Source organism: Hipposideros armiger, unplaced genomic scaffold (assembly GCF_001890085.2).
Source record: "Hipposideros armiger isolate ML-2016 unplaced genomic scaffold, ASM189008v1 scaffold_3, whole genome shotgun sequence".
Lineage (NCBI taxonomy): Eukaryota > Metazoa > Chordata > Mammalia > Chiroptera > Hipposideridae > Hipposideros > Hipposideros armiger.
In genome coordinates this window covers 6,855,202-6,866,449 of record NW_017731353.1, presented here as the reverse complement: position 1 = coordinate 6,866,449, position 11,248 = coordinate 6,855,202, and the positions used below count along the sequence as shown (strand labels likewise).

Here is an 11,248-nt window from a genome sequence, read left to right as displayed (position 1 = left end):
TCAGCCCCATGGGATGACTAGGGGCTGCTGTCTGAGACACGGCCGGAAGCCCTGGCAGGGGTGGGAGGGTGCGCAGACGTGGTACTGCTTGGGTTTCTTTCCGACTGTGGCCCCCCTTGGGGGCAGGTCCTGGCTCCAAGGCTGGCTCTGCCACGTCCTGGTTGGTCTCCTGGGACACCTTTCTTCCCCTCCCTTAGCCTTGCTGTCCTTATTTGTGATGAGACAGTCATCCCATCTGTGGGTGGTGGTTATGAATGACTGGATTCTTCCTGAGGGCCCCCCACCCTGTCCTGAGGCCTTGCCTGGACCCCCCATTTGTGAATCAAGGGGAGGGCTTGGGTATCCTGGTGTCTTTTCAGCTGGGTGAGTGTGCCCCCACTCCCATCCCTGACCCCCAGCCAGCAGGTGGAGGCTTGACCAGACGGCCCTAGGTTGACCTCACCTGTAGGCAGTAGGTGCCACGATGGAGGGCTGGCCAGAGTCCCCTGGGAGCTGACACACTTCTCTTACCAGCGTCCCTGGATCCGTCTTTGGCCTGCAACCCATCCCATCTCGGCCAGAGAGAACACCGTGACCGATCAGTGTTGCGTGCTGCAGCCAGCGTGGGCAGAAAGGCCGAGGTGATTGCAAGCAGGCCCTGGTTTGCCCCCCTTGTCATGGTGGACCCACCAAGTGGAGTCCCCCGGCGCTGGGAGTCTGCAAGGCCTTCTTAGGACTCCGTGGGTTGGGGCCACCACGCTGACCCTGTTTCCCAGCAGATGGGCAGGAAGTCAGGGGAGGGGCGAAAAGAGCCTCCCACTTTGTGTCACCCCAGTATCCCCTTTCCCCCATTCGCACAGAAGGCCCCCCCCCACACACAGATCCCTGAGTAGGGTCCCCACCTAGTGTCCCAGATTTCGTGTACTTACTAAGATCTGCTTTTTGAACACGTTAACTTGGGTCTCCATCCAGAGCCAGCCGTGTGAATTTGACACCCGCACGGCAAACTGCCGTTTCCGCTTCTTTCTGACTCACTTGTCCTGCGCCCAGACACAGACTCAGACAGGCTGCTGTTGCGTCCCAGCGGCATCGGGCTGTGTGACAAGGGAGCAGAGGCAGGGCCAGGGAGCTCTGCTCTGCTGGTACTGGCCTTCGCTGCGTCCAGGAGGGTCATTTCAGGGAGCAAACAGCTGTGGACATGGACGAGGACGAAAGGAGAGGGTCTTTACTTTCAGTCACTGCCGGAGTGTTCTGGGGGTGTGGCCTTTAATGCATGTTCAGAGCTGCCCTAGTGGGGAGCAGTTTGGGGTCTTAGAGACACCACTGGGGCACGGAGTGTCCAGCTGCAAGCCAGGAGGCCGGCCTTCGTCCCTGCCCATGGCTGACGGTTCCAGAACCTTGGGCACAGCTGCCTGCCCAGCCTGGCCCTTCCTCAGAAAGGGGCCTGTTGTCCGTCCATCCTTGTGCTGCAGTTTCCTCGGGTGTCAGCCTGTCCGCCTTTCCCTGCCCAGCACGCCCACACTTGGGTGTGGTTCCCCGGGTCAAGGCCGGAAGGACATGTGGGGGGTCTGGCCCATCACTGACCAATCTGGAAACGTTTTGTGCAGGGGGTGTGCTGCGGTTTTCTGTTGTCAGAAGTGGGGGCGCCCAGCGGCCTCAGCCCAGAGGTTGGGAAGAGAAGCTGTGTGGGGGGGGGCCGTGCGGCCTCTGTGCAGGCCTGTAGCGAGTTCTGTGGCCCCTCCCTGTTCCCAGGTGGACGTGTCCCGAGCTTTCAGTCCGGGCAAGGTCCTGGCAGGCCCCAGGGATTTCCTGCATAGCCCGGGCAGGTGTCCCCTGGGAAGAGCCAAGGTGGCGTGGAAGGAAACAGCAGAGTGGCCCGCTCTGAGGGCTGGGTCCCACTTGGGGAGGATGGCGGCCCTGCCCACCTGTGGGCCTTTCTGTTCCAAACTGCTGCTGTTCCGAGAAGTATGTGGGAAATCACAAACATACGAAGCCTCACCGCCACTGAGAAGTGTCTTCCTTGGTCCTCAGCAGCTGTCCCAGGCCCCACCCTGCCTTGGTCAATGGGATGGCAGGGACAAACCGTTCCTTCCTGACCCTGAGGTCACAATGTCACCCTCTGCCTTTCTGGGGCCCCGAAGTGAGGAAAGAAACAGCCTGGCTGGATCTGGGGGGGTCACTTGGGGTTTTCCTCTGGGGGAGCACTCACCATCTCCCCCAGCTGTCCAGGAGCCGGCCGCACCTTCCCACCCCCCCACCTCCACTTTTGCTGGACCTGCCTCTGCAGACGTCAGGGTTTCTGCCAGGGCTGTGGCAGTGGCTTCACCTTGGTACCCCACCCCCACACCTTCCAGACCTCCACCCCACCGAGGCAGAGAGACCCTGCTCCCTCTGTGCTGACTGTGGTTTAAGATCCTGCCAATAGCACCTGGGCGGGCCCATTGGTCACTCGGTCCCCTGGTCCCGCCCCCATTGGGCCCCTGCCCCACCTGGCGTTCAGCTTCCTACCTGCTCCGCCCCAGCCACCCTGAGCCCGCACACCTCTCAGGGCGCAGGATGCATTCACCTCTGCGGGGGCTGCCTCCTGGAGCCCTAAATCATGACCACATCCACCGTCGCCCCGCCCCTCCTCTGCTCACGTGCCGGGTCCTGCGGGAAGCACGCCTCCACTGCATCTCAGGAAGCTTCACATCATACCTGTGAGGCAGGTGGCTTGGCCCCATTATACATGTGCGTCACTGAGGCTGAGTGCCCAGGCCCCTTCCAAGCCCATGGGCTGGGAAGCCGTGTGGTGGCTTCCAGCCCCTGCCTGTCTGCTATGAGGCTAGAACCCTGAACTCAAAACTTAGACGTGGCTCTCCCAGCCGGCGCCCCTGCCACCTCCCCCCGAAGCCCTCCTGCTGTCCCCAGGCCAGGACTGTCCTCCACACAGAGCCTTTCTGCTGCTCTCTGAGCCTCTGTGGCCTCCCTGTAGCCTTTAGCCCTGTGTGGCCTTCATGGTGGGTGTGGGTCTCCCTCATCTCTGACACAGGGAGTAGACTGAGCTGGGTGTGGGCGTGGGTGGGTGGTACAGACTGGCGCTGCCCCCTGACGCGGTGGCCTGGCTGCACTGGGTGGGCCGGCGGGCTGAGAAAAGAAACTTGAGCCGTTTGCTTGTTTTGACAGTTGGGGCTGTGTAGCAGCAGAACCGTTTTTTAATCAGCGAAACCCTGCTCTCCGAGGCCTCCCTGCCAATTAGCAGGCAGTACCAGGTGACTCTTTTAATAATTAAATGGGTCTGTTGGGTCCTCCAGGCTGCGTTCTTGATGTGCCTTTAAAGTTTGCCTGGCTGCTGTTTCCTTGGCAAGCTGGTGCCAGAAGGGGACGTGGGGCTGGAGCGGGGGGCCCCCCCACCCCCACCGACTCACGCTGGCCTCTTCCTTCTCACCCGGCTCCTGCCCCGTGGTCCCTGGTCACACCTGGTGAGAGGCAGCTGAACCTCATGGTGCCCGATGCCAGGGTCTGTCTCCCACAGCCCCACCACACAATTCTGAGGTCGGTTTCAGAATAGCAAACTGGGAGGTGACCTGCCAAGGACCCCTCAGGCATTGTCAGTGCCGCGAGTTGAAGCAGTGCGGCCTGTCACAGGCAGGATTACGGTGGCCAGCTTGTCTGGTTTTGGCACTGGAATTTCCGCATCCTGGGCAAACTGGACAGGTGGTCACCCCCTGTGTGGCTGCCGGGCGGCCGCTGAGGCTGAGTCTGCTCTCTGGGGGCCAGTCTTGTGCCCAGGCTGGGAAGGAACCCCAAGCCCTGTCCCCGCCCTTTCTCTCAGAGGCACCAGGCCGGCCACGGAGGACCGAGGCATCTGTGATGCTTCCCTTAAACATGGGCCGTGGAGGTCATTTGCAGGACTGCTTTTCTGAAAGCCGAGTTCCTCTTTCGTCCCTGCACACGCCAGGTGGGGGACAGGGAAGTTAGGAGGTGTCTCAGGCCTGGCTCTCGTCGGAACTGCCAACAGAATGTGGAAAATGAACAGTGGGCCCCGGGCTCTGAACGGCGCTGGGCGATCTGCGTGACGGCAGTGGAGCCACGTGCTGACCGGGGCTTCCTGGCCACTGACGTGTGAACCTGTTTCCAGTGACCGTCGTCCTAGGCCCTGCGGGACGAAGGCTCTGGGGTGGGCTGGGGGACCTGGGGGTGCTGGCCCTGTGTCCCGGGCAGGGCTGGAGGGACCCCTGGGCGAGGCTACTTTCCAGGAGTTAGCCCTGGAGCCGCTGCTCAGGAGGCTGTGGGGACAGTGGGGGCTGCGTGTGTCTGAAGCTCTGGACTCGGCACGTGGACTCTTGGGGTGAGCGGCTGAGACAGGAGGAAGAGGGAGCCATGCTGTCGTATACGGGACACTCTAGGCGGGAGAACCTGGGCTAAGGGCGTACCTGTGTCCTCTCACTTAATCTGAACAGTGACTACTTACCTTCATTCTACAGTTGGGGACACTGAGGCTCAGAGAGTGAGCCCAGCAGAGCCACTGTTTGAACGCAGATCTGCTACCTGCAGAGGCCTCGCTCTTAGCTCTTTCCACAGGCCTCTCCCCTGAAATGAAGGCGATACGGTGGTGGGGTCTCTGTTTTGGCTTCTCGCCAGCGCTCAGTCCGGGGCGTGGGGCCATGGAGCCTGCGGGCAGCAGTTGGGTCCCGGGCAGGGCCGTCTGCAGACACTTAGCTCAGTGATGAGATGCACACCTGCCATGTGCCAGGGGCTTCCTGGTCTGGGGTGGAGGGTCCCCCAGGGGAGCAGTCCAGGAGCCTGCGGGCAGCCCCTGCATGGTGGAGCGCTGGATTGGATTTAATAATGCAGAGGAGGCTGCTGCCAGCTGCGGATGGCGGTGTCCGCACGCTGAGTGCTGTGCCTGAGCTGGGTGTGAAGGGCGGAGAGGCAGGTGGGAAGGCGCCAGCTCAGGGTGCAGGCCTGGTGCAGCGTAAATCAGCATCGACTAGCGGGCCGCGTTTCCCCCGGACCCCCCGCTCCACGTCCCACAGCCCTCGCCAAAGCCCATAGGACGTGCAGCTAACTGGTCCTCCCCCGGAACCCAGGGACTCGGACCCTGCCTCCAAAGGAAGTCAGTCTGTTTGGGGGTCCTTTCTTTGGCTATTTTGGTCTTTGTCTTATAAACTAAAGCTGACTGCCCACTGCTAAGGGTGTTCCAAGAAAGCAATTCCTGACCTTTCAGGTACGGACCTTCAGCTCTGGAAGGCCCCCACCCCGGAGCATTTGGTCTGTCCCCCTTCCAGACCATCTGTCTTTCTCCCATGCAGCCGTAGGCACAATTGCACAGGTGGTCCTTCCCAGAGGCCATCTTTTTAGCAGATTCTCAAAGAGATCCCGAGGGCAAGGACCAGAACCTGATGTGTTGGTCCCAGGGCTGGGTTCAAGCTGCACCTTTGTTCCTGAAGCGATGACAGATGGCAGCCCAGAGCAGGTGCCCGATAAACACCTGATGAGTGAAGGAAGGGGACAGAGTAGGAATGGTGGCTCCTCTGTTCTTTGTTCAGGGCTTTGGGTTCAGGCGTCCCCTTAAGGGTGCCCTGTTTTCAGAGCCTCTTCCTCTGGCACTGGGGCTGTGATTGTCCTGCCCAGATCCAGCCATGCTGGCAGCAACAGCTGGATGCTGAAATGACCTCGTGGGAGAAGGTGTAATTTAGAGGGGTGTTCCTTGGGAAGCAGTGACACCAGCCTCTCATCACCCCCATCTTGCGGGGACAGGGTGCTGGGAAGCTTGTGGGATGGATTAGACACTGCCTGATGCACGGGCTCTGGTGGGGAGTTTCTTGGTTCAAAGCAGCTTTTGTGCTTCCGACACAGGCATCCCCTCGATTCCCTCGGTAATGCCAGTGGGAAACTTGGCTTTCCAGAAGCCGGGCACAAGGAAATGCATCCTGAGGAAGGGTCTGATGTGATAAGAGGAACGCAGCCTGCCCCGACTGGGGGCACTTGAATGACCACGCTCGGCGTTTAAACTACAGTCTTTTCTGTGCGGACAGCGTTGTCGTATTGCTTCTCGCCCCCTCCTCTTTAAGGAGCAGATTAACTCCCCTGTTAATGTTAACATCTGGATGTCTTGTCGAGCCAGGGAGAGGAAATTGGGGGGGTACAGCGGCACAGAGGGGTCTGGAAGATCAGCGGGCACCTGAAACAGAAGGCATGGAGCCAGGTCCTGTTGCCGAGTGACCGCAGAGTCACACCTGCTCCAGACCATCCCAGGCTGCCCCAGAAACTGCTCAAGCACCCTGTGTGCAAATGTGTCTCCCCAGTGTTAAATCGGGGTCCATGTAAAGTCACCACTCAGTGGCGACTTGAATACTTCTGCTTGATTTCTCGTAAGCTCTTTCTGAAGGTGCTTCCTCGGATCTAAATCAGGGCTGCGACTTTTTTTGGGGGGAAGGAATAGCTTGAGAATATCTGACATACACCTATCTGTCCCCCCAGCCACTCCCCACTAATCCATTCACCTGTCTTCCTGGCCGCCCATCCATTCTCCTCCCCCACCCCCACTCACTCACTCACTCACCTCATTCATCTGCTCAGCAACCCTCAAATCCAACCACTCTCCCACCTACCTGTCCTTTTATCCATCCATTCATCCACCCATCCATCCATCCATCTATCCACCTATCCATCTGCCCATCTATCCATCCACTCGTCCATCTGCCCTTCCTTCCTTCCTTCCCTTCTTCCTTTCTCCATTTTTTCGTTCCTTCCTCCCTTTCTTCATTCCTTCCTTCCATCTGTGCATTATCCATCTGTCTATTTGTCCATCCATCCATCCATCCATCCACCCACCCATCCACCAATCCACCCATCCATCCATCCGTCCATCTCTAGTGTCAGGCTCTGTGCTAGGTGAAAAGTGGACCCTGGCTGAGAGAGTGGTCAAGTCTTCCCACGTGAGATGGAACTTGAATTGAGCCTTGAAGGGTGAATAAAGCCTTGGGTGAATGGGGTGGGTCAGGGACTGAAGAAGGGAAGAGCACGTGCAAAGGCTGGAGGTAGAGCGGTCGTGGGGGTGGGGCAGTGGGGACAGCGGAGTAGGAGGCCGGAGGGTTGCCGAGGCGCCTCCCACCCATGCTCTCCTGCTGCCTCTCAGGGCCACCCCAGCAGCCAGGGTGGGGCCCTCACGTTGTCCTCTCCCACTCTGTCTGCCCTGGATGTAGCCTGTCTTTGTTCGGCTGTGGCAGGAATTAATTGGATTTGCAGCTTCATTCTTGGGGATTTGTGGCCCCGAATAGGGATGTCAGAATAAAGGTAAGGATCTTGTGGGCGGCGGTGTCATTCTTCTGACTTAAACATTCCTGTTTTACCTCCACTGGCCGGAACAGGTGAAGGAGCAAACCAGGACACTGACAGGGACACAGAAGTTAAGACAGTCACACACAAGATTGATTTGTTTTTTAAAAAGAGACAAAACGTTTTGAAATTAACTCCTGTTGGTGAGCACTGACTTTCTGTCTGTCTGGACGGAAACAAGATACCGAAATATTCTGGATAAGGAGGCATCAGAAGTCCTCTTGGCTGGTAGAAGATAGCCTGGGTGAGGATGAGGATGAGAACACATTACAAGTAGCAGCTACCATTTGGGGTCCCCGCGACGTGCAGACTAGCCTGCCATCTCACAGCTACTCTTTACAACAGTCCGGCAAGGGGTTCCTATTATCTCCACGTTTCGGGGAGAGAGCTGAGACTCAGAAGTTAAGTAGCTTGTGCAGGTCACACAGCGGGCAGTGGACCTCGGGTTCAGCCCTGCTGCCCTTACTTTGACGCCTTCCCTTTCCTTCTCTGCCTCTGCCTCACCTCACTGGCGGAGCAGGTGCTTGACGGGGACAGTGCTGTGTTAAGAAAGACCATACTGGGCTTCAAGGATAGGAGTGCTGCTGTCGATTAGTGATGTCTGCCTGGGCACATGAAGAGTGAGAGGTGGCACCCATGCCATGGATTTGCTGACCCTGAGCTGGAAAACCGAAGGCTCCAGCTCATAAAGCAGAACATAGATGCCCCCTCATTTGTTAGAAAGTCTTAAATGGAGCTCATGAAATAAAATTACTTTGGTCTTAAGTGTAGCCCCAGCACGGTGACCTGTTTTCAGCATATCGATTGTATTTTTTTACCTGGCTGTGGAAGTAACGCCATTCATCATCGACTACATGGGAAAAGCAGAAATGGCCGATGAAGGGGTTGGGGAGGAGAGGGCCAGGAGTGAGCGAGGGTGGATGGCGTGGGGGCGAGGCGTGGGGGCGCCTGTCCTGGCAGGGGGTCTCATGCTGAAGGAGAGGAGACACTATCTCTGGGCCCACAGCCTCGCCTCAGCCTGGCTGGGACTTCAGGCACTTGGAGTCAGTTAAGGAACCAGAGCTGGGTTCCCAGCTCTCTCCCGTCAACCACACGGGGTCAGCTTCCAGCTCTGCTGTATCAAGGGAGCGATTTCCTGGCTGTGAGGGCTGCTGGGTCAGGGAGGGGCCCTCCCCTGCTGATGGCTGAGGTGCGTGATGACCTGAGGTTTCACCACTCTGCTCCCTTCTCACCACATGATGCCCGGTGGAGATGCGGTTGTCATGGTGATGGGAGAAAGGAGGGGAGGCCTGCAGGTAGGAGAGGGAGCCCACCCGCAGATGAGTCAAGCTGGGCCAAGGCCACACTGCCCCCTTGGACACAGGCTACTGCCACAAAGCCACTGGGGGGTAGAGACCACTGTTCTGGTGCGTCTGCCTGGAGACCTCAGACCCAGCATCACAGCAGGTCTGTGACAGCTGGGCAGTACCCAGGCGTCCAGCTCCGGGCTCAGTTTCCCACACCCCAGGCCTCCATCCCATGGAGTGCAGGCCCTGAGCTTTGGTGTTGGGAGCAGGTGCCCACACAGCCCCCATCCTCCAGTTGCCCTGCTGAGCAAATGTCAGCCTGAGCCCTGAGCGAGGAAGCCCCAGCCGGGGTCTCCCTGCAAGATCCTTAGTAGCAGGCTTCCTGCCAGAACACACATCCCTGGGCTGCAGGGAGCTGCTTGGTTTAATTAGAGGGCATTTTCATCCCCGCCCAGAGGTGGGTTGATTTGGGCCTATTGCTTTGAATGAGCCTCCCCCACCTCACGGCATTTCATCTGCTCTCCTGCCCCGTCCTCCTTCCTGGAGGAGGGGTGAGGCCATCCGGGTACCTGGCATGGCGGTTCAACCCGACTGTGGGCTGTGCTCTGTGTCTGCAGGTCCCCGCGTGAGCAGTTGGAGTGGCGAGTGTGCAGAGGACTCCCGGGGAGCTCTGGGGAGGGGTCGGGGCTGATTTGGTTGAGAGGTTGCTGTGTGGGCTCCCTGTGCTGGTGGTGGGCACGGAGAACCAGAGGCGGGCATGGTGCCCACCGAACCTACCCCCAGCCCCCGCTAGTTCCTCTCCTATCGCCCCTTTGACCCGAGTGCGCTGTCTCCTCTGAAGGCCCACCCCCTTCCTTGTCTGTGAACAGAGATCTCCTTAGAGCAGTCCCCAGATGGCACTGAGGGGTGACAGGCCAAGGGCTCACCCCTGCCCAGCGAGCGCATGCTGGGTGTAGGCACATGCCCGTGCCGAGCCTGCGTTCTCTCCTTTGACCTTGGCCGTACTCAGGCTCCACGTTCCCTCCATCTCGCAGATGTGCAAACGCAGGCTCCCAGGAAGAGCAGGGCCAGGATTTGAACCTGGTCTGTGCACCCGGCTAGCCGCCACTCAGCTCCTGTACCTGCCGGCCCCCACACCTGGGCACTGTGGGCGGGGCCTGCCCGTTTTTCAGGAGCCGGGCCCAGCCTCATTCTGCAGTAGAGGAGGGTGGGGCCCGAGCCCCCTGCATTCTGCCAGTGAGAACCCCCTTTCCTCCCATCCCCGCCATGAGTTCTAAGCTGCCTGGGCGGACATCTGTGTCCTGAGGACCATAGCTGGCGTGCCCCCTCTCACACCAACGGGGAAGCTTTCTGTCTCCTTCTCACTCCTCCCAGATGCGTCCTGGGATGACAGAGTTGGTGGGGACGCCGGCTTGTCCCCCGTGGCTCCTGCTTCCAGGAGGGGAGGCAGGTCCTTGCAGGAAGGCAGCCTGTGACAGAAGGTCCGAAAGCTTCCAGGACATGCCCTGACCCCAAGCCAGGCCCCAGTGGGCGAGTGAGTGGGAGGGGTGGCAGAGCGCCGTCCTCCCCACAGGCACTGGCTGGTGGTGGGCAGCCGCCCCGTCAGAGCACGCTCTGCCATTGTCTGCTGTCCCCGAGTGGCCCGGCAGGAGGCCTTGGAGGATACCTGGTGCCCCAGAAGCTCCCCCGTCTCCCCCACCCCCAGACTCCCTCCCGGGTCCTTCCCCACAGGCGGATGAGCCGGCAGCTGTCCCGCGTGGTGCTGCACCACGAGGGTGTCCGGGGGAGCCCCTGGCGTGTGGAGGCAGGACTGTCACACGGGAGGAAGCGTCCTGCCACCCCTGACCCAGTCCCCTCGTTTGCCAACAGGGACACTGGGGCCCAGAGAGAGGGAGTGACTACCCGCATCCCAGTGCCCCGCGGGGCGTGGCTCCCCTTACTCTCAGCTCCTCTGCCTGGCTGCCTCGGTGACAACATCGGTGTCACGCAGACCCTGTTTCCTTCCATGAGAGAGCGGGCAGAAGCCGCTTTGCTCCCTCCCAGCGGAGCCATGCAGGGCTCTCATTCCAGGGGCGTTCATGGTGGGTGACAGGCTGGGGGCCCGACTGGGGCTGGTGGGGCCGCTGAGACCTGCTCGCCTCACTCTGCTCTCCTCTCCCGCAGGCCTTTTCCTTCGGAGGAGACGGCAGAAAACGATGACGACGTCTACCGCAGCCTGGAGGAGCTGGCTGAGTAAGGAATGGGGGGGGGGCATGGCGGCCCGTGGGGGCGGAGCCGGCCTCCTGATTGGCTGTGCGCGCGTTCCCTCACACCAGAGTGGGAACAGGTGCTTCTGCCAACACAGGAGCATGTGCACGGCACACCTCCCTCTGCATTCTAGAAGCCTCCCCAGGATGCCTGGTGTTGACATGGGCGTGGCCTTCCTCCCAAAGACACACAGAGGGGGCTCTTTTCTGCGCAGCTGCGGGAGGAGCTGGGGTGGGGTGGGCAGTGCTGGGGAGGCGCTTGGCTGCTGTGTTGAGGATGGGGGAGCAGGTGTTTCCAGAGCAGGGGCCCCAGCGCACAGGCCGCAGCAGACGCAGCATGTGGGCTCAGGGTCATCTGTGGTCTGCCGGGGCAGGCACGGGCCTGGGCTGAGACAGGCCGCCCGAAGCCACAGG

At 60.1% G+C, this 11,248-nt stretch overlaps 1 protein-coding gene across 7 annotated transcripts in view; it reads left to right on the top strand.

Annotated features, from left to right (window-relative positions):
• The window catches only part of VAV2 (vav guanine nucleotide exchange factor 2), a 166,924-nt gene that overhangs the window by 97,335 nt on the left and 58,341 nt on the right, over positions 1 to 11,248 (top strand). For all 7 annotated transcript variants that reach the window (XR_002123656.1, XM_019639630.1, XM_019639610.1 and 4 more), the window contains exon 4: positions 10,752 to 10,820. Coding sequence is in view for 6 of the 7 variants with exons in the window: in XM_019639630.1 (XP_019495175.1) it covers positions 10,752 to 10,820 (69 nt within the window). In the remaining variant the exon portion in view is untranslated. The remainder of the gene's footprint in view (positions 1 to 10,751; positions 10,821 to 11,248) is intronic.